General features: G+C 40.9%; 1 protein-coding gene across 1 annotated transcript; it reads right to left on the bottom strand.

Annotated features, from left to right (window-relative positions):
* Window positions 1-665: 665 nt before the first annotated feature.
* txnrd3 (thioredoxin reductase 3) lies at window positions 666-21,612 on the bottom strand. The gene is made up of 16 exons (XM_039797343.1): window positions 21,219-21,612; window positions 20,044-20,104; window positions 15,133-15,242; window positions 14,056-14,160; window positions 13,847-13,924; window positions 13,314-13,458; window positions 13,021-13,163; window positions 12,398-12,513; window positions 11,580-11,805; window positions 11,010-11,102; window positions 9,881-9,957; window positions 6,389-6,545; window positions 5,750-5,857; window positions 4,383-4,478; window positions 4,120-4,254; window positions 666-2,286 (listed from the first exon to the last, which is right to left on the bottom strand). Exons 1-16 carry the CDS (start codon window positions 21,333-21,335, stop codon window positions 2,224-2,226), a joined length of 1,830 nt encoding a protein of 609 aa, XP_039653277.1. The 5' UTR covers window positions 21,336-21,612; the 3' UTR covers window positions 666-2,223.
* Window positions 21,613-23,804: the final 2,192 nt, after the last annotated feature.

Here is a 23,804-nt window from a genome sequence, read left to right as displayed (position 1 = left end):
TATGAATAGGACTAGACTGAAACCTGCTAGTTTTTTTTTATCAGTTCTTAAATAACAGGGATCCTCCTGATGTACTGTAGTACCAGGTCTCTGGTTTTTCCAGTCCAGGACTTAACCAGCCAGTTAACCCTCCTGTTGTCCTCGGGTCCAATTTGACCCATTTTCTAAACGTTTCTAGATCAGAAATTTGGGTTTCAATCAACCAAAACGTCCCAAAAAAAATAATGTGGATGGTTCCATATGACGCTCTTTACAAGTAAAATAAATGATCAGTTCACTACTTTCTTTGAATTTGGGTGTTTGTCAATTTTATAGCATTTGGGAAAAAAAATATAAATAAAATTGATAAAACATAGAAAAAAAGTGACAAAAATGATGGAAAAAGCTTCAAAAAGCGCAGAAGAAAAGTGACAAAAACATCAGAAAAAAAAAAAAAAAAAAACTTGGAAAAAGCAGATTTTTTTTTATTTGGACAGAGACAAAAAAAAAAGTTGCATAGTGGACAACACGAGGATTAAACCAATATGAAAATATTGGAAAGTAACTTCATCCGTTACGTTTTTATTCCGGAAAGTGACGAGCAGGTTGCTAAGGAACAAGTCCTCTGCAGAACTGCTCGTTTTGTGTGAAAAGTGAAGTGTGTAAGTGAAAAAGTGCGACAACACTGAAGGAGAATTCAGTCTTTATTAAATCTTTAGAGAGAAGTCATCTACAGCGGTCTGACACCAACAAACAAGTCATTCATACAGATGACCGACAGCAGCTGGAACGCCGTCCTCTAGAAGATTGAACAGATCTTTATACATACACATAAAGCAGAGGCAAACAGCAAGATGCAACAAACAAGCATTAACTTAATTTAGAAAAGGTTTCTTTTTTTTAAACATTCGGTACAATTCCGGTTGTATTTTCCATTAAATTTTATCTGAAAGGGTTGTGATGCAGCACATCAAGGTTGGAAAGGTGCCGACTCATGATCTCTCTGCAGACTTGTTTAGAGAAATACTTTGGAAGAGATCAAGACAGGGTTCATACGCATTTTAACCAATACTTTTCCATGACTTTTTGGCAAATTTCCATGACTATGTGTTCCTGAAAATGTCAGTCGACATTATACAATAAGAATACAAATCGGTGTTAAAGTTTACCCTCAGAGGTTTAACTATAACATGAATGATAATGTCTGTGGTTCATAGATGGATTAATCATATCTCTCCCCGAATACAACGTTGAGGTTAAGACAACGTGAAAATACATTTATTAATGACATTATTATGCTGTGTTAAAAAAAAACATTACATGACTTTCCCAAAACTTTCTGGGTCTTTTTAGGTTTCCAAAACCTTTCCAGGCCTGGAATTTGCATTTTTCAAATTCCATAACTTTTCCAGGTTTTTTCAAAACGTATGAACCCTGTAAAGATAGTTCTCTTTAAAAAAGGCAGAAAACCCCCAGTGCCTCCACATAGCAAAAGACGCATATTGACAGCAACATGTATGCGCCTCAATTTCATCCTAAAGACCTGGTAAGAGGAATATGTGTGGAATGGTGAAGGCTCAACAGAAAAGACGTGATGACAGTCAATCTATACATGCACAGACAGACCAGATTACAGAAGGTTTCCATCACAAGCTGGACCAGAGTTCAGAGCCGTGCATCCATTCAAACCCTGGTTGTGTGCACATTTTAATGTCTTATTGAAGTCAATTCCAGTCCGTATGGAATCTGTATACTGGGGGGTGGATGAGAAGTGTTTGAAGTTGGGAGTTGGACGAAGGGTTTGGGCCCCCGCCAGGCGCTTCTGCAGAGGGACATCGATCCTCGCCCACCCGAGTATTTCAGGTTACGGGCTAGGACGTCACAAACAGCCCAAACACACACACGTTCTCAGTAGTAGAGTGTGTGTGTTGGTGCTCCTCTGAGAAGGACACACTAGTGGAGCCCAGGAGAAATAGCAGCAGAGTAACCCCGCTGTTCAGCAGGCTGCCCTCATATCAAACTACCTCAGCCAGAGCTGGAGACTTGCACATCCTCAGCTCTGGATTCTTTCAGTCGCCTCGAGGCTCATTCAGACGCTGGCCACGGTGTTACGTTTGTCCTGAGAAACAACTGCCCTGTAGACGGAGCAGCTGGAGGGGAGGCGGAGCTTTAAAAACTAAGATGAGAGGAGTTGGTAGGAGAGCCTAATATGAGAGCAGCCCGCTAAACGCGCAGGGTTTAACCTCAGCAGCCGGACTGGGTGATGTCTCCCCCAGAGCTCTTGGTTACATCCAGAGTGGTGAAGATCTAAAAGGGGAAGGAGAAACAAACATCAGGCGGGGCGGCTTTAGAATGCACCTTTGCAGGCTATTTGCACGTTTCAGGAATGCACATTGGACGTTTTTTACAGCTACGTAGAAATAAATTGGTTAAATTATTTGAATGAAGACTTTTTTTTGGGAGGATTTTCCCCTTTATTAGATAGTGACAGTGGCTAGACAGGAAAGGGAGGAGAAGATGTGTGTGTGTGTGTGTGTGTGTGGCAGCAAAGGCCCACAGGTCGGACTCGAACCCGGGCCGCTGCAAAGGACTCCACCTACATGGAGCGCACACTCCACTGGGTGAGCTGGAGGTCGTAAGACGGTTTCTGAGTGAACATTGCTGTTTGAAAGTATAGTTCCATAAAAAGATTATTAAACTTTGACATAAGCACAACATGGTTAAATTAACAGCGTCCTGCATTCATTCAAAACGAAGACCTGCGGGCCGCACTTTGTTACAAAAACCTCAAACCAGAGGCGATTGAGCAGCTTAATGTGCTGCAATTATCACCGCACCACATTAACATAATGAATGTGTAATGGCAAGAGCTTAAATTAAGCTAATTAATGCACAGCATGTATCACGGTGGGCAAAACTAAATAGAGATTTACATTTTGATTCAGCTTGCAATCTGCAAAAACTAAACCGAATTAAAAACGCTCTTCCACTGAATTTCTTTTCTTCATGTTGGTACTTTAAGCCCCTGCCCGGTTATGTATTCTGATCAAATCTGTGTCTGGCACAACAGGATCATTTACACAGATTTAGATTTTGTTTTTGAAACTAGCCCAGTGAGGGAGCAGGAAGCAAAACGTTCACGACGTTGGCAAAGCCAAAGTCATTTTCCGATTTCACCACAGACAGTATATGGGAGCCAAGTGCAAAGCATTCAAATCAGCCTGCAACGTACAGTCAGGACACCTGCATCATACACCGCTTTCGGTTTGATTTCACAACATGTTTGTTGTGCAAAAAACATTTTGCTCTGGAAAATGTTGTCATGTCCTGGTTAGTCAACAGAATGCTATTGCAACATGCTGAACGGGAAATGTTTGATGGGCACTGGGGAGAGTTTAACAAAAACATTTTAGACTGGTCTGTAATATTGGGCCAGTCTTCATTTTGCTCTTAGATTAGTCTAGTACAACACTAATTAGTCTAAGATTAGTTTCGTAAAAAGTCTAAAAAGTGAGCCAGCCTATTCCATCATATGCAGAGACGATGTTTACATGGAACATGAGTGCAGCTGTGTCTTGATTCCTCACCATGTCATCCATTACGGCCTGTACCACATAAGAATATTCAGAAACCAGGATCAAGCGATTACATGCCACAGTGTCCTGGTTTCTATTAAGAGTACTCCAGACAGCATATCCATACGTGCGCAACGCATAACTTAGATACTCCAAAAACCTGATCATAACCAAGATACTAAAAAGGTGCACTATGAGTTCAGCGCGATTTCATTTTTGTCTCAAATGGTAGGCATCTCTCCTTGCTCCGCTAGCTGCCTGCCCCCCCCCTGAACACACCGTGAAAAAGCCCGGTCTCGGGAGACAACACAGGGCTCGTAAACGTCAAACAAACACTAGGGGGCACAGGCTGTGCACCAAAATACAACAAACAACTCCAGCCAATCACCGACAAGATGGTTGGGGGAGGGGGTGGGGGTTAGTTGCGACAGATTCATTTATACTAGTTTAGTTTGATTAAGTTTATAAGCAAGAATGTGAACACTGAACCAAACCAGACCACTAAGAGATGGAAAGTAAAAAAATAAATAAAAAACTGATATAAAAAAAGTTGTCGACTTCCTACCTCAGCACAGGTTGGGTGGATGCCGATGGTGGAGTCCAGCTGCTCCTTGGTGGCACCACATTTCATGGCTACACCGAAGCCCTGCGTCACCTCTCCAGCATTTGGACCCAGATAGTGGAACCCAATGACTCGATCCTACAGCGGGACAGGGTCACAGTAACAACACCACGATCATTCACGTGACACTGGAAGGGATACACGCTACTGGTTGCTCCAGGCTCAGATTTGATACGGCGCGTGTAAAAGCAGTAATAAAATCGTACGTTGTCCAGTTTATTGCAGATGATCTTAGCGTAGCATTTGTTGTTGTCTCTGCCGGGCACGGTGAACTCCAGAGGCCAGAACAGACTGTGGAACACCTGAACACAGAAACCAAGAACACAACGATGGTCTATTACACAGTGTGAACAGCAAAGCTGCATTATATAAGCACTGAATAACAGCATCATTTCAGCAATTTCTTTTAAACCTTTAAAGAAATTAAAAAGGAGGGTAAGGTTTGTTCAACTAAATCCACAGTCAAAGTCTTCTGGGTGTACAGAGGAGCTCATAGTACCGTTTCATTCTGTAATACAGCATATATTTTCTGGCTGGCATACTAACCTGACTCCGCCAGATGGATTGCTTTGCATTTGCTCGGCATATCCATCTGGGAACTTTCTGTTGGAGAACTTTTGGGAAGGGGCGAAATAGACGGGCCAAATCAACCAATCAGATCAACGAAGCGTATGAAAATACAACCACAAGCCAGGCTACCCCTGCTGCTGCAGGCAAAGCATAGCTCGTTAGCTCAGTAAGCTAGCAGCATGTCGGTAAAGGATATTTGCCGCTTGTGTAACTAGAATTTAGGAATAAAAGGCCCCATTTCAGGTTCCCGGTCCATATTCCAAAAGAAGGATCCAAGAGAAAAAAGCATTAGCGAGCGGCTAACAGAATTAGGGCTACCGCTGTCTGAAAATACTGGTTAGCTGATTGGATAAACCATCTGCCTATCACCACCTATGTTGGTGATAGATGTTTCTCTTTGCATTACACCTAAACCCGCCTCAAAAGCAACGCTGATTGGTCGGTCGTTTGGCGAACGGCTCCAAATTTTCTCTATCTCAAGATGCCAGACTGATCTGCGAGTGGAAAACTGGAGCTCGCCAGATCAGGACGCTCTAACAAGGCTACACTAACCCATCCACGTGCACAAACAAGTAGAAATAAAGATCGGCAAATTGTAAAAGGCACTTTCAGGTCGCAAGCAGCAACTTGAAGGAAACCACGGACAAAACGAATCTGATTGGACGAGCTCGTTAACTGGTCAAAAGGCAACACATACACACAGACTGCGTAAGACCGTACAAAATTACAAAACATGAACAACTGAGTCAGCTATGTACAGAATTCAGAGACAAATGAGAAGTTTCAACTTAAGGAGACATACTGCAAATATGTTTCCAGCCAGATCTGCTCATTTAAACAGTATAACAGTGATTTTGGGAACCCAATTTACAAAGTAGGACTCCTGCCTGTCACAAGGTTCACAGGTGAAACAGATAGGTAATGAATTATTCAGGGTGTGTGTGTGTGTGTGTGTGTGTGTGTTGTGTGTGTGTGTGTGTGTGTGTGTGTGTGTGTGTGTTACCTCCAGGTTGTCCTGCCCATAGAGCTCGGTGGCTCTGTCCTCTGACAGACCACAGGAGCCGTACTCCAGTGGGGTGAAGACAGTGGTGGGAACGTTGACATAGTCGCACTGCACAAACACAGAAAGACAGTTACCTGCTGTTTGTCAAAGGAAATAAAAGTCTCTTTGCTGGCGCATGTCCCACATTATTCCAGTCATTATTCAAGAGTGGCCCATTTGACGTCAACTGAGAAAAAGGGTTTTGGAGTATTGTAATGAGCTAAAGTAAATAACCCTTTCAGGTAGATTCAGACTGCCACGTCCTGTGATCATAGTTAACGTGTCGATGTTAAACTAAAAACTAATTCTACAATACAAACACAAGTTGGACTGGAATTTCTACGCACTTCCCTGTTAAATTTCCCTTCAGAATGCAACAATTCACTTATTGTCGAATAATTGTTAATGCATCTCAATTGGTTTTCTTCCATACATTTTCTCACTGTATGACTAAATAAACAAAAGCTTCACCATTAATATGAATCATGGAGAAGTCTAACAAATTTACAGCCACTTTCATTTATTGATAGACTGCGTTTTACTGTTCATACAAATTATCATTGTGACGGTATGTGTAAGTGTCTCTTAAAGCCGATGTACCTTAAGCGTTGAGCCCCCGTAGAGGCGTCGTGCCAGCAGCTTGCCAGCCTGGATGGCTACAGGAGTCAGCTCCCACTTGCCGTCCAGAATGTCTCCAATGGCGTAGATGTGGGGCACATTGGTCTGCTCTTCATCGTTGACTGAAATCTTTCCATTCCTAGAGGATGGTACGGAGAGATCAGCGAGGAAGAACCTACCATGCTGCATTTAAAATGTGAATGACTTTACTTAAAGCGCCCATATTATGCTCATTTTCAGGTTCATAACTGTATTTTAAGGTTATACCAGAATAGGTTTACATGGTTTAATTTTAAAAGAAACACCATATTTTTGTTGTACTGCACAGCTCTCTCTCACTGCTGCAGCTCCTCTTTTCACCTGGTCTCTGTTTTAGCTACAGAGTGAGACATCTTTTCTTCTGTACTCTTTGATTGCGCAGTAGCTCAGATTGTAGATCATGTCAGCTAGCTCCAAAGACAGTAAAAGAGAGGCTGTTTCTCCAACTTCAGTCAGTTACAAGGCAGGATTAGCTGGGAGACTTCTTCTAAACGAGGGCGCACATGTAAGTAGTTGTTTTGTAGATTATGGTGAACTTGTGTGTTGTAGTGCTTTGCTAACGCTAGCATGCTAACAGTTGCAGTTAGCCAGCTCGTTTCGGCTAGGGACGTAGAAAGCTGTGCAGATTTTGAACAGCTCACCCGGAGACTGAAGGCAGGACACATTCAGAAATCGTATCTCACTCAGAACAGCATGGATGGATTTTTTTCAAAGTTTGTATGTGTGTGGAAGCACCAGAGACACAAAATAACACCCCAAATCCCAGAAAAAGTGATTTTTTCATAATATGGGCACTTTAATGCTAGTAGTTATTCCTACTTGAATCAACATGTCTTAGGTCAACGAGATATTTGGACAAAGGACCCCCACAACTGCCCTTATCCATAGAGCAGAGGACCATCTATCCATTGATTGTGAAGATCCAGGAAAAACAATTTCTTCTCAGGAACTTCTCAGTCCCTCCCCCCTTTCCACTAAAGCCCAAACAGTCTCCTAAGCCCCTCGCCCCACAAGGGAGAGCTGTGCACAATAGAACGCGTGTGAAGAGGGGGGAAGAGGAGGAAGCCTGTCTGCAGCTCGTGCGTGGGGGAGGGCAGGACGCTATGAAATGCATGTGCCTGAGCAGTGATTGACACTCAGTTAGACACGCCCCCTGGCCCTGATTGGTGCATCTGAACAGGGAGCGGTGGATTTTTCCAAAATACACTACAGGCTGCAGGTGGAGCCAGAGAAGCCGTTTCTTTTTAATGACCAGCTTCATGTAGTTCTACTCAAACATAGGGTCAGTTTCAGCAAATATAACAGAAAGTTAGTTTTATAAGTCTTACCTACTGCACCTTTAAGTGAGCTTAAGGAAAGAATTGAAAAACGAACGGTTTACTTGAAGGTATCTACATAATAGTGACATGACACTGTCATGAACACATGACAGTCATGACACATGAACCCTAACCCTACCTTGTCATGACAAAAACCGAATGACACATAGAAGTGTTACGTCATAAACCTTAACACATTAGGGCTTTGACTTTTGCCCAAAAATCATATTCGAAGTTTGTTTGTTTATTAATATTAATATTCGAATATATTCGAATATTTATTAATAATATTTAGACCATTAAATGCCTTCAGTTTAAAAAAATAAAAATAAAAGTCAGACCCTGGATTAAACACAAACAGTATGCTTTCGACAGGAAGTTCGGAGCTTTCACCGTAGCCTGCGTAAGTGGTCTGATGTTTATACTCGTGTGCTGGTGTGTGCGTCGAGCCACTGTGTGTGGGCGGTGTTGCTAACTTAGCGACTTTTTTTTTTTTTACAAAAGCGACTAGCGACAAATCTGGCGACTTTCTGTAGAAAAGACAGCGACTTTCTGTAAAATAAAAAAATGAATAAAAAAAAGTCGTCCAGCGAGCACGCAATGTATTTCTCTCCTGTGGCCGCCGAAACAGTCACCTCTCTCTTCTGTTGTGTGACTGAGGAGCAGCCCCGCCCTCCCCTCTGTGCTCTCTCCTCACGTGCAGCAGCACTGAGCAGTCAGGTAGAAAGGGGAGAAGGGACAGGGTGCGGCGCCGGTGTAGGTAGGAGAGACAGCGGAACACGACGGGAGAAAGACGCCGCTGAGCTGGCCTGGCCCTGGTCCTGGCCTGGCCCTGGTCTGGCCTGGCCCTGGGCCAGCCTGCCTTCTTTGAGAATTCGGGGGGAATGCAACGCTACCGAGCCACGGCTGAGAGACGTGCGTCGCCGCGACGTGTAGTTACATTTTGAAATGCGTGAAAAAGCCTCGGAATCTGAACTGAAAACAACGTTTACAAGCAAACGCATGTAAAAAATAATGCCCATAACAGGTTTGAATATTAAGGGCTGGCTAATATTCGTTCGAATATCATTATTTTTTTTAATATTGGAATGATATTCGAATAATGAAGTTCGGAGTCAAAGCCCTATAACACATTCATGACAGTGTCAGGTCTCTCTTATGTAGATATCTTCAAATAAAGTGTAACCAAACAAACTATAGAAGTATTCATATAAGCCATATATTCTACACTGTACAGCAGCAGAACAACACACCTGTTGATGGCCCCGGGACCCAGTGGCCCTCTGGCTGTGTGTCGGCTTCATGAGAGTACTACTAACATCATAAGACTGGGTCCATGTGACCCACCGAGCGCTCTTTTAAGCTGGCCTCATGCTGTCTTAATTCCTGTCGGCCTCATACCTGAACCATTTAGTCATTCACAAAATAGTGGCTACATTTTCTATACTTCTAATATTGGAATAAATAATCAATTGCAAAACCAATGACTTTATAAGACTGTTTTACCTTTAACTCTAGTTTTTTAAAGTTATGCAGAACAAAAGAGGGCAACAGAAAATGTATTGATAAAAGTCATCACCCAAAATTGAGTCCAATATTAAGGACACCAGCACGAAAAACTTTTAGATTTAGAGATTTATTTCACCTTTTTGTCGCTTCTTTAATTGATGGTCAATAAACTTAATTTATATGACATTATACCTCATTTAATAGTTAAGATCAGAGGATGTTGAGTGGATCACAGGACTCGTTTCTTTCAACGTTTAGTTTAGTCAAATGCTATAAAATTGAATAAAAACACCCAAAATTACATCCATGTTAATTCGGGCAGTTTGGTTGAAGAAAAAAACAAAACAAAAACACCCCCAATTTTCTGATATAAAAAAAGCTTTGAAAACACCAGGGTTAAAAAGCAGCTGATATGTTGTACAGGGATACTTCTCCTCTCTCCCTACCAAATCTCCCAACACACTCACACCACCCCTGCAGCTAGCCATGGGAAAAACTGCTGAATCACCGTGACTGTACCACAAGTCTTAAAGGCACAGGCCGCCCCATATAATGGGACAGACTTATGTAGGAAAAGTAAAGATATACAATGAGATAATAAACTTACTTGGGGTTGACTTTGACCCCTGCCTTGTCCAGGCCAACCTTGTCTGTGCACGCGTCTCGGCCCACTGCTATCAACACCTGAAGAACAAGGAAATAGATTGTAGTTTAAAAAAAAAAAAAAAAAGGAAGTCCTTGGGTCCTTCCTATTTTTTTATTTACACAAGAATGGCTAGATGTAGGCTTGAGACAACACATAAGTTGTAAAAACTAGAGAAAAGAAAAAAAAGGTAGTGGTTAGTTGGATTATTTCTGCTTTTAGATGAATTGATAATGCTTGGTTGGTAGCATTAGCAGCCTTTTTTTTAAAAAAAAAATAAAAAAAATACTACAATACTAAATAAGTTTACTGTGTAGGTTGTGGCTGTGTCTATGGCTGAGTTCCACATACTACTTCTTCATAACATTGCACCTTGAAATTTGACCCACTTGATCATACATGCGGCACAAAGGATTGTGGGTCAGATTAGCCAAATGCAGTGGGACAGCCTGGTATTTTTTGGCATACTGCATTTGACAATGGCTCAGGCTTCTTTCCTTCTTTTTGGCCAGACCTCCAGACTCCCATAATTTTGGTTTAATCAATAATCGTTAATGTGTGAACAAACCTTCATTTACTTTAACTATCCTCGGGTTTGGGGTTATTAAATATGTTGACGGTCACATTTAAATTGTGTTTGTTTGCTTTGGCCGTAACACATACTATGTATTGAGACATACTTAATTTTCTTCTGGAATATTAAATGGTATGGTAGTATGGGCATTAGAACACAGGGTGTGTTTATTTACAGCAGCTTCTAGTTGGTTGACTCAGTTGAATAATTTTAGCATTGTTGTTGCTCAAGCTAGCAGGAGCCAACAGGGGAAATGTGATTGGCTGAAAGGTGAGAGGATGATGACGACAACACTACAGTCATGAAAAATGCAATGAATAATAATTATGAAATAAGAATGTTGATTAAGAAATAAACATGAGTTTTAATCTCAATTATTTCACAAATTGTTCTATATTAGTATGTATGTATGTAAAATACTGAATACTTTACAAAATTGGCCCAGAAAGAAACATCAAATAATTTCCACAGTATTCTACAACGTTTACAGATGGGAAGTGTGAACTGATCAGTACATACAGTGTTGTACTCTCCCTCGATGAGCTCATCGGTTTCTGTGGACTTGGCTGTCACCTTCAGCTTGCCAGGAGTGCCTGCTTCCAGCTCCTCTATCTGACACACACACACACACACACACACACACACACACACACACACACACACACACACACACACACACACACACACACACACACACACACACACACACACACACACACACACACACACACACACACACACACACACACACACACACACACACACACACACACACACGTCAAAGGGCAAAATTTTTGTGCTTCTGTCAAATGTCTACCTGAGATATTAAACTTATGATGCAAAATGGTCCTGCAGTTAATCGGATGCTGTATAATTACACCGTTCAAAGTCTGATAACTACCAACTGTACCTTTAAGTAAGATTAAAATTGTCAAATGAAAGGAATCTTTCCTGAAGCATGTGCTGTAATTTTGATGGGTTGTACACATTTCCACTGCAGCTAGTCCAACATGCTTTACATTGCTGTGTGTGTAAATGAAAGGGCTGACTCAGTTAAAATACTCTCTAGTCAGTCTAGTTAACACTCACCTTTACAGGGACGTATTTGCGGAGGAACTTGACACCGTGCTCCTCCATGTGCTCTCCGGCACGGTTGGCCATGTCCTGGTCGAAGCCCCTCAGCAGGATGGACCGGACCATGATGGTGACATCGAGACCCAGGCCGGCCAGGAAACCACCGCACTCCAGAGCCACGTACGATGCCCCGATCACAAGGGTCTTTCCCGGGCAGTGGGGCAACGAGAAGAGGTCGTCACTGGTGGACAAACACAGGCAGGCAGAGAGGATATCAAACAAAGCGAGCGGTGAAACATGAAGCTACAGTGCTATTCGGCTAACAATATCTTCTCAAGTTTCCATATGCTTCTCAGTGATAGGGGATTTTGTGGTTAAAAATAACACCTGCTGCTGCTGTTTAAAAACTAACATTTTGACAGCGGCACTCCTCTCTCCACACAAAAGGAAGTGACCAGGCTGGGGTTGTGTCTTACATCACACAACCTTTGGTTTTGAGATTTTGTAGGACTAAGTGAGCAGCACAAGATCATTTGTAGGCTGCCAAAACATCAGCATAATCACCAAAGACTCCTGGGGACAATCTTACATAACATTTACACAGCTGGGAGATTAACGGATGCCCTGAGACAAAGCCACCCGCCGAGGATGCAAACGTATCAACATCCATGAACTGTGCGTTTGTGTTTTCAGAGATCAGACACTGTGCCAAGAGACATCTGCTGAACCCACCTTCTGATCTAAAAATGAGCTCTGGATAAGGCTTCTAGTAACACAGCCTGTCATTAGATAGGGCTGGTGGTGTTACAGCCACCATGTAATTGTGCCCTCACCTGGTGATACAGTACTCCTTGTCTCCAGGGATGCCCAGGTAGCGCGGCCTCTCGCCTGTAGCCAAGACAAACTTGGCCGCTGTGTAAAAGGTCTCCTTCCCCCGTTTGTTTGTTGCCTGTCAGAAAAATACAGTGAAAAAAAACTTCTGTCAACGATGGGCAGGACGCTTTTTCTTTTTGCTTTGGGTGAAGCCTGTTCTGTGATCACAATTAGGAAAGGCAAAAACAACAATGCTCTAAGGCATCCAATTATGGAGATTAAATGTTTAGCAACAACAAGACAAACACAGGTTGCCACAACAGGTTAAACAACATTTCAGAGCAGACAGCCCTGAGACTGAAACTTAAACCAGAAATGCCAGTTAATCATCTGTACAAGGAAAGTCAAGGTTCCTTTATATCATAAGTACTCATTTACCTTGATTTTAAGATTATATTTTGGACATTTTAGGCCTTTATTTTTATAGGACAGCTGAAGACATGAAAGGGGAGAGTGAGGGGGAATGACATGCAGCAAAGGGCTGCAGCTCCGAGTCAAACCTGCGACCGCTGCGTCAAGGAGTGAACCTCTTTACATGGGCGCGCGCTCCACCAGGTGAGCTACCCAGGCGCCCCTCATTTACCTTGATTTTGTGTGGTTCAATGAACTCTGCATAGGCATTGACATAGTTGACATTCTTGTCTCTCAGTGCCACCCTGTAGCCCCAGTTCAGCGAGCCAATGTAGTTGTTCACCGCCGTCTTCATCGTCTCCCAGTTGTGCTTCACTGAGAACAGACAGAACGACGGCCGTCAGTGGAACCAGTGGAACCCCAACAAGTACAGACTACTGACATGGTTTGCCTCTGATTTACCGCGGCAAACCGGTGTGATGTCCCCCCTTCGTGACCTCCGGGGCCGGTGCTCTGAGCCCTCACCTGTCTCGTCAAACTCCCAGCCGAACTTGCGTGCGTCCTGCATGGCGGTGCCCAGCACGGCCGTCTGGTGCATCAGCTTCTTGGGAATGCAGATGTTTAAAAAAATTACAAAAAACATTCTACCCCAAAAAAGACACATGAGTGAGTTCAAGACCAAATGAGATTAAAATATACACGTTTCACGTGGAAAAAAAAAAAAAATTTTTATATTAATCTGTTGATTATTTTCTCAATTAGTTGTGTAGTCTATAAAACATCACAAAAAAATTGTGAAACGTGTCAGTGTTTCCCAAAGGCCAAGATGGCGCCTCAAATGTCTTGTTATGTCCACAACTCAAAGATATTTATTTTACTGTACTAAGGGACTAAAAAAAAAAAAGAAAAGTATTCACATTTAAAAGAAGCTGGAATTAGAGATTTTTTTAATTTATAAAATCAAAAAAATAGTTGCCGATTAATTTAATACTTGACAACTAATCGATTAATCTTTCACAGCTCTAATCACGTAACTAGGTATCCTAAAGTGAAAGCATCTTACCCCAGGTTGTTCCTTTTGGTGTTGGCACAACATAGTCCAGTACCATGGCCTTCTTCCCCAATGCAGCAGCTTCCTATTGTCAGAGCCAATGTTACTGCATCATTGCATGAATCCTTAAGTTATTAATACGTTTCTGCAGACTGTATGCAAGCTGCTGGCTAAGCTCAGCTAAGACTGGAAATGTGCTGCATTTAATAGGGTCACCTTTGAGCAGGCCAGGCCCCCAGAGCCTCCTCCGATGACTATCAGGTCGTAGTCATAAGCTTCATTATTGCTCAGTAGCTGCTGCAGGCTGCCGTCTTTATGAGCCTGACAGAAACAAATAACACAATGTGGCCCCAATGGTGATCATGTAGTGACAATATGCATAACCCATTTCAAATCTAGTCAGAATGACTAAAACATTTCATATTTAACAGAGCTTTTTTTTTCAAAACCGCTGGCATTAGTAACAGCTGTCTTTACTCCGACAGGGCTTCTCGTTAGCCATGCTCTGTCAGCACAGGCCTCGATTCAACTCAGTCGACCTCGTATTCTGAGCACGGCTCTACTGTTAATTTAACAATACTGTCTATTAATTCTGTTTGAACCTGGCATTTATGCAAAGTTGCAGACAAAGATTAGGCTACACTATTATTAGTATTGTACTATTGGTAGAATTAGATTCCAGTGATGGCTGCGTGTCCGACCCGTGGCATCCAAACATTTCCAATCACTCCAGAGGAAGCTTGTTCAGGTTTATTTTATTGCCATTTCTGTGGTAGCAACGTAATGTAAACAGTCAGTTTCACCGGAACTCCTTTAGTAGGTGTCCTACATCCTTTATTTTATTTATTTATTTTTTTAAATGGACACCCTGCAGCTAATCAGAATCAAGTATTCACCCAGACCATGGTATAATGTAGAATAATTGGTAGCTTAGCTCACTACACTTTCCAAATAGCGTGCCCAACACTGCCCCTTGGCACACCTAGATGTTTTGGTTAGGTCACTTCCATTCCTGCCATGTCTGCTTTGACAAAGACCTACCGATTATTCTTAATCTGTGGTTGGCATTAAAAACGCATTTCAGGAATCCTTTTTATGCAAAAAGAGCTTCAGCTTGAGCCAAACAGGCTCTTTGGATAGCTTCTGGCATCTGAATAAGACACTTGATTGAGTAACATTTCATGCTGAGGACATATACACCAACATTTACAGTGGTGTAAAACAAGGATTTGGAGCACAAAAGAGGAAAATCCCTGTAAGACAATCAATTAGGTGCACACATTTGCTCCTCACCTTCATTGTGTTGTCACAGCCGCCAACGTGCGTCTTGTTGATGAAGACATTAGGAACAGTTTTTTGTCCGGTCATCTCGAGCAGCATCTCCTGGTAGTTAGTTCCATCCTCTAGACAGAAGGGTTAATGTGGTTTAAGTGAAAGTTAATAGAGTTGTTGAATAACAACCATCCATTCAGTACATCTACTTTTCATATGGAAATGCATGAGTAATACACAATGAATAGGCAAAAATAATTGTCAATTATTTTCTCAATTAAAAATCGATTAGTTGTTTGGTCTTTACAATGTTAGAAAACCCAAAGACCAAGATGATGCCCTCAAATGTCTGGTTTACTGTCACAGAGGAGTGAAGAAACCAAAAGATAAATTCACATTTAAGAAGCTGGAATCAGAGAATTATTACTTTTTATAAAAAAGAAAAGACTAAAACCAAATAATCGATTATCAAAATAGTTGGCGACTAATTTAATAGTTGACAATTAATAAATTAAGCTTTGCAGCTCTACATCACACAAAGCGTCTTTCACTGATTTCGTAATTTTGTGCTTTCAACACGGACACTTACAAGTAAAAATAAAAGGCTGCACTCAAATAGTCACCTTCTTTTCAAAGTGTTTCTATGTGGTCAGTTTAACCCATGGTTAAGTCTGTTACACCAGTCAGAGTTGACCAGTAAAACAATGCAGCACTGTTGCTATGGTTAACTGAAGTTTATTATTCCTACTAATTTAGACCGGATGTCAACCCGATGTTTGCTTGCCAACATGTTGGTCAAAATCATTCACTCCACTAACTGTGGAAACACTTTTTTCTGCCTTAGCTGCAAGATATGACTTTGTCAAGTCAAGTTTCCTCTTGCGGGCAAACTTCCCCCCAGCAGTTATACCCCACAACTTAACCCTCCTGTTGTCCTCGGGTCAACAAAAACTTTCTATATCAAAACTAGGACTTTAGTTTTTTAAATGCTTAAAAAAAAAAAAAAAAAAAAAAAAAATTAAAAAGTGACAAAAACATCGCCAAAGGTGAAAAAAGTTATAAAAAATGTTGAAATTTCGACCCAGAAAAAACACAAAGTTGCATGGTCGATGGGAAGACAACACAAGGGTTAAAAAGGTCCCATGGCATGAAAATTTCACTTTGAGGTTTTTTAACATCAATATGAGTTCCCCCAGTGGCTAGAAATGGTGATAGGTGTAAACCGAGCCCTGGGTATCCTGCTCTGCCTTTGAGAAAATGAAAGCTCAGATGGGCCGATCTGGAATCTTCCCAATCTGCATGGCAGTTGGTCAAGGCCACGCCCCCCCCCACCCCTCTCCTCCTCAATAGCTACAGACACAGAAATGGTACATCCTAAGGAAAGCTCATTGTGGGACTGGCTCTAGTGGCTGTAATTCTGCACCAAGGATGAATTTCGGGAAAGAGACTTCAAATACAGTATTAGGGGACCACTAAGGTCTATATAAAAGAGACTTCAGATACAGTATTAGGGGACCACTAAGGTCTATATAAAAGAGATTTCAGATACAGTATTAGGAGACAACTAAGGCCTATATAAAAGAGACTTCAGATACCGTATTAGGAGACAACTAAGGTCTATATAAAAGAGATTTCAGATACAGTATTAGGGGACCACTAAGGCCTATATAAAAGAGACTTCAGATACAGTATTAGGGGACCACTAAGGTCTATATAAAAAGAGACTTCAGATACAGTATTAGGGGACCACTAAGGCCTATATAAAAGAGACTTCAGATACAGTATTAGGGACCACTAAGGCCTATATAAAAGAGACTTCAGATACAGTATTAGGGAGACCACTAAGGCCTATATAAAAGAGACTTCAGATACAGTATTAGGGGACCACTAAGGCTATATAAAAAGAGATTTCAGATACAGTATTAGGGGACCACTAAGGCCTATATAAAAAGAGACTTCAGATACAGTATTAGGGGGACCACTAAGGCCTATATAAAAGAGACTTCAGATACAGTATTAGGGGACCACTAAGGCCTATATAAAAGAGACTTCAGATACAGTATTAGGGGACCACTAAGGCCTATATAAAAGAGACTTCAGATACAGTATTAGGGGACCACTAAGGCCTATATAAAAAGAGACTTCAGATACAGTATTAGGGGACCACTAAGGCCTATATAAAAAGAGACTTCAGATACAGTATTAGGGGACCACTAAGGCCTATATAAAAGAGACTTCAGATACAGTATTAGGAGCCACTAAGGCCTATATAAAAAGAGACTTCAGATACAGTATTAGGGGACCACTAAGGCCTATATAAAAGAGACTTCAGATACAGTATTAGGGGACCACTAAGGCCTATATAAAAGAGACTTCAGATACAGTATTAGGGGACCACTAAGGCCTATATAAAAGAGACTTCAGATACAGTATTAGGGGACCACTAAGGTCTATATAAAAGAGACTTCAAATACAGTATTAGGAGACAACTAAGGCCTATATAAAAGAGACTTCAGATACAGTATTAGGAGACAACTAAGGCCTATATAAAAAGAGACTTCAGATACAGTATTAGGGGACCACTAAGGCCTATATAAAAGAGACTTCAGATACAGTATTAGGGGACCACTAAGGTCTATATAAAAGAGATTTCAGATACAGTATTAGGAGACAACTAAGGCCTATATAAAAGAGACTTCAGATACAGTATTAGGAGACAACTAAGGTCTATATAAAAGAGATTTCAGATACAGTATTAGGGGACCACTAAGGCCTATATAAAAGAGACTTCAGATACAGTATTAGGGGACCACTAAGGTCTATATAAAAGAGACTTCAGATACAGTATTAGGAGACAACTAAGGCCTATATAAAAGAGACTTCAGATACAGTATTAGGGGACCACTAAGGCCTATATAAAAGAGACTTCAGATACAGTATTAGGAGACAACTAAGGCCTATATAAAAGAGACTTCAGATACAGTATTAGGGGACCACTAAGGCCTATATAAAAGCATCCAAAAAGCACCATGTCATGGGACCTTTAACCGGCAATTTCCACTGGATGCGGAACGTCTCCGGAACGTCGACGGAGTCATTAGGTTTCCATTAAAGTCAATCTGTGCATTTCCACAGACTGACCGCGGAACGTCTCGCGTCCCCGGCCTCGCGTCCCAGTTTCATCAAATGTCCAGCAGTACATGAGCTTCTATTTTTGGACGCTGACGAGCTCTTCGGCACCTGCACAACGCAATGGCGCGATAAAAGCCGGTTGCTCAAAAAAAATAAATATCCGTTTTGCCAATATACACCCGCGCACGCGGATCATATTTCCCTGCAGCACTACACCTTGAAGACATAGCTCAGAGCCGTTTCCCCTCTAGTCCTCTGAATGGAAACTAACTGTTGTTGGTTTTGTGGTTCTATTCTACCTGAATTCGCGGTCCTCGTGACTTCAGCTGTCAGTCACGGCCGCAGCCGTTCCGCATCAAATCCGGACCCGGTGGGTATTGTCGGACGGCGGAGCACGCAGCAGACACGCAGCGGAGCCGGTCCGCAGCTGTTACGCATCCAGTGGAAATCCCCGGTAAGTATTGTCAATCTATTTGAAGTTAGCAGCCCAACAAAAGTGCTACAAACTGATGTGATAAGCATTCCCTTAGGTAAAGTTGTGTTGGTTTCTGAATATTCTGAACATATTCCTAATGGTGATCAAGTACTTCAATCATTCATTGATTAATCATCAGTTTCCCTCTATACTTCCTTCATCAAAAACACACGAGACTGTGACAGAAACACCTCTGCAGGACAGAGCAGTGAGATAAGGGTTTACTAAGATATGGCCCGAGGCAGTGAGTGACTCAGCACGTTTTGTGCTGCTACTAAGGAAGAGAACAGCTACCACAACATCCCTTCTATATCACGGAGGACAATTTTCCACTGTGTGGACATAAACGCAACCATGAAAAATACATTTTATATTTACATCATAATAAATGAAGCAAGGCAACACCAGTAACACGTACTTAGCATTTATAAGCTCTACATAAACATTGAATAAATAATAGTTTATAACACTATGATGTAGTTGGAAGTAGAGCTGCAATGATTAACCGACTTATCGATTAGCGGATCAATAGAAAAAAAACATCAGCAACTATTTTGATAATCGTAAAGTTACTTTTCGTGCAAAAATGGCAGAAAATGCAGTTTTCAGCCTCTCAAATATAGAGATCTCCTTCTCTTTTCTGTTTTATATCATTAAACTGAATAAGTTTGGTTTCGGACTGACATAAGACATTTAAAGACTTCATCTTGGACTTCGTGGAAAACGTCCTTCCCAGTTTCTTTAATTTTCTGACATGTTCTAGACCAAACGATTAATCTGGAAAATAATCGGCAGATTAACCGATAATAAAAAATAAATCGTTAATAAAGCCCTGTAAGTAGATAAAAGGACATTTATTAATGTATCACATTTGTCAACAATTCTCATGTAAAAACACATTTTATTACAACTGTGTTTTAGTATACTTTCATACATCATCTCGTATGTACACCAGCCTCCACTCATGAGTTATGGTTGTTCACAAATGCATTAATAAACACCTATATCTACTTACGACTACATTATGGTCGGTTATCAAACATGTATTCAATGTGTATACATTGTTTTTGATTTGCTAAATAGGTGACGTAAAGGGTTACCGATGCACCACTCTTGAAGTGCTTTTATAACAGATTTTAGCATCATTAAATCAAGAACATTGTACCCAAGACGAAATCCTTGACCACAGTGAATGCACGGAACTTTAACTTGCTTTCATACTCCATACATTTTATGTTGTTTTTTTTTACAAACCTAAGTCAGTCTGCTTAACAAAATATAGCACTGCACTTACACTGCAAGCTGAACAAAACATCTCAACTTACCTATGAGATCCAACTCCACCACATTACAATCGACTTGCAGCTCTTTGAACAAGTCTTTCACCTACAAAGAAACATATGTTTTATTTAATCTTAGCCTATATTAATTTCCTCAATCGTGGTAGTTCACATATTCCCTAGCCCAAATACACGCAACACACCAATAAACACCGAAACAACCTTTCCTTATTATAAAAGGTTACCTTTAAATTGCTTGATTTGAATATAGTCGAAATACTCCAAATGTATCATTAAAATTAGTCAAAGATTGCTTTGTTTCAAGAAAATCCTATCATGTTAATCCTGTTAATTGTTAGCTTACGTTAACAGCCTCCCCTGTGTGCTAAATTGGCGGAAGACAGAGTTTTAAAGACAAAAAAAAACACAAATTGTGCTAACTTCAACCCTCCTGTTGTCCTCGGGTTAAATATGACCCGTTTACAAAAATTTTCTATATCAGAACTATGACAAATATGTTTTTTTAAAACGCTGAAAGAAAATGACCAAAAAAAAAACAAACCTATCAAAAACATCGTCAAAGGTGACAAAAACTTGTTAAAAAAATGGACAAAAACATAAAAAATACGCCAAAAGTGACCAAAAAAATTTGAATAAAATAGACAAAAATGTCAAGAAAAGTGTAGAAAAAGAAAAACAAAATGTTGAAATTTCGACCCAGAAAAACACAAAGTTGCATGGCCGACGGCAAGACAACACAAGGGTTAAAGAAACAAGCGCTACTTTGTATACAGGATGTGTTTGACAGTAAAAATAGCTAAGGTTATGGACTATTATGTCCTTACATAATAGTCCATAACTTTAGATATTTTCACTACGTTAATTAACGGTTTTAAGAAGCGCGACCAAGTTCAGATAAGATGTTAACACGTCTGTGACTTAATGATATTAACTTAGGCATTCTCCACCAAATATTGACCTATGGTAAATTATATCTAACATTAACAGCTTGACGTTGTTTTATGTAATTCGGCAAATTTGTTAGTAATAAACTTTGTATTCAGCCTCCAACGAAGCGAAGTCACTGCATGGGTGAATGGACGGGACAAGGAAGAGCCAGCAATTAGACCAATCCCGTGCAACTTCGCGGGGTGGAAGGTAGAAGTTTCCGACCAGCTAAAGTAAGATATCGTCCCCTTTGAAAAAAATAAATACCTTACCTTGATACAAAACGGACAGTAGCTTTTACTGAAAACCATCACTTGATTGGAGTCAATAAGCTGCTGTATCCGACATTTGAGTTCGTTCTTCCCGGTGTCATTATCGATGGGAGGCATTTTCAAGGTATTCCCGTCTGCCTGCGCAGGGCAAGCTTCAATAGACGGCTGACAAGAGACTGAGGGTGAACCCCAAATTAAACCGGACCAAGTCTCTCTTAGTAAATGTACGAATGTCTCTCGGCCCGCCTTAAATACTAAAAAGCAGCTGGACCGCGGATTTGACCTAGGTTTCTCTGCCTCTGCACTCAGCTGCTAGTCTACCAGCCGCGCCAAACCTATTTTACCATTTCTTCTCTTGCTACTAAGGGTGCACTTGATCTGAGTCACCATTATATCAGCATCGGTCACCCATATCCCGTTGCTCAGCGTTGTTAACAGGAAGAACTCCACCCACACGGTCAGTTCCGGGCATTAAAACGCACGTACCTACGTTAACGTCACAGGGTTGCCTATTTACATGCCGTAAAAGCACAAGAACTCTATCCTCGAAATATCCTTATTTAAATAAAAGTTGTTGTTTTTTTTGACGCGTTTACTTATAAATATATAGAAGTAAAGATCGACGAAGCGACGAAAACAGACGTAAGGGGTCCTACAGGCGCCTCTGGAAGACAGCTAATCCTAAATTAAGGTAGAAGCGAAGCGAAAAAGAGCACCTTTGTGTATTCAAGTTTAATATTGATAGCCACAGAATGTAAAGTAGATATTGATAATGTGGTAGCTCTGAGCATTTCAGATTTCTATTCTTACGTAACGTTACGAGTGTTGGTGCATGACTTTGGCAAATAGACGGTTATCTAGCGCCATCTGCCGGTGAAAATAGACTATGACAAGTAGCTAACAGGTGCATTTTGTATCCCCCACCATACAGCTTCTACCACTTAAGGCAGTGTTAGAGCAGCTCAATTAATTTGAAATTGTGATTTGATTAAAATAATATATATCGGGCGCCCGGATAGCTCAGTTGGTAGATAGATAGCTATATAGAGGTTTACTCCTCGACGCAGCGGGCTCTGGCTCGACTCTTACCTGCGGCCCTGCCGCATGTCATTCCTCCCTTTCTCTCCCCTTTCATTTCTTCAGCTGTCCTGTCAATAAAGGCCTAAAAATGCCTTAAAAATGCCCCAAAAATAATCTAATATATATAATATATATATATATATATATATATATATATATATATATATATATATATATATATATATATATATATAACAGGAATTTTAAACAGCTAAAAGTAGTAAATACAAACATGGTAGAAATAAAAAGCTAAGTAATGCAAAATCGGCTGAAATGGTTATTAGTTAGCTAAAAGTAATGGATAAATGGTAGAAACATTCAGCTTCACTCCCAAGTAGTAGTAATAGCTCTGATTGCTGACCAAACCAACCTAAATATTGAAACTGTTAACGATGTCACTCATATGAGTTGAAAAGTAATAATTTAAGAAAAGGGCTCCCTTGACAATGTTTGGGGATTCACAAGAGACAGGATAATAAAAAGGAATGATGAAAATCAAAGCAGCCGAGGCCTAAGATATCCTGATTTCTAATCCTTGATATGGGTCAAGTTCCTTAAATGTGCCCAGTCTGACACAGGCCCTTGACATGTCTGATAGTTTCAGAGCTGCACAGGACATTTGACAACTGTTGTAGGCTTAGAAGCACTCCTTGTGACAAGCAAATTGATCTTCATGTGTAAATTCGGTGGACTGCACCTTTAAGAAAATCAAATAATCTCAGTGACATTTGAACTAATATTTGCCTCTTGATTCGAAGTTTTCAAAATAAACTAACATTACACACACACACACACACACACACACACACACACACACACACACACCTGTAAGTGAATGTATTTTGTGTAGGGCCGTAGCTGAGGGCATGAGTCCATCCCCCCCAGTGCCACCCCATACCCTTAAGAAAAAACTCATCTGATCATCGTAGAATTCATTCATTTAATTAACATATATTTTCTGTAAATTTGATCTCCCCATATGCAGATATAAATTGCCTTTTATTTACTTTTGTGTGTGTGTGTGCGCGCGCATGCGTGTGTGTCTACATATAAGAGTACAATTTGAATTTGTCTCTTTCAGTGACATTTTGCAAGTAAAGCCCAGGGCCCCCCCTGACCCTTTGGGTCCCTAGGCCAACAGATTATTTTTTTGGGCATTTTAGGCCTGTATTGACAGGACAGCTGAAGAAATGAAAGGGGAGAGGGGGGGTAATGACATGCAGCAAAGGGCCGCAGGTCGGAGTCAAACCCGCTGCGTCAAGGAGTAAACCTCTATATATGGCCGCCCGCTCTACCAACTGAGCTATCCGGGCACCCCAGGCATACATTTTAGTTTAATGCTTGTAAATTGTAACTGTAGGTCAAAGCTTTATTTTTATTATCTACATTCTTTTTTTTACACCAAAATAATGAGTGGCTTTTCCATACGCATTTACACGTATTAAGTCAATAGGCTACAATTAATTAATTCTATCAGGAGGTTGGGACGCTATAAGGATTAAGGTC

This window comes from Perca fluviatilis, chromosome 4 (assembly GCF_010015445.1).
Source record: "Perca fluviatilis chromosome 4, GENO_Pfluv_1.0, whole genome shotgun sequence".
NCBI classification, from domain to species: domain Eukaryota; kingdom Metazoa; phylum Chordata; class Actinopteri; order Perciformes; family Percidae; genus Perca; species Perca fluviatilis.
The sequence above is the reverse complement of the archived record's forward strand: the minus strand, read 5'-3'. Positions and strand labels throughout refer to the sequence as shown.

Bases quoted from the DNA above. Each gene is read 5' to 3' on its own strand.
- txnrd3 (XM_039797343.1), bottom strand. From the start codon at position 21,335: ATGCCTCCCATCGATAATGACACCGGGAAGAACGAACTCAAATGTCGG. The intron at 20,105-21,218 runs GTAAGGTATTTA...GTTTCTTTGTAG, and splicing joins ACTGTCCGTTTTGTATCAAG to GTGAAAGACTTGTTCAAAGA. The intron at 6,546-9,880 runs GTAAGTTTATTA...ACCATCCTCTAG, and splicing joins GGGGTCAAAGTCAACCCCAA to GAATGGAAAGATTTCAGTCA.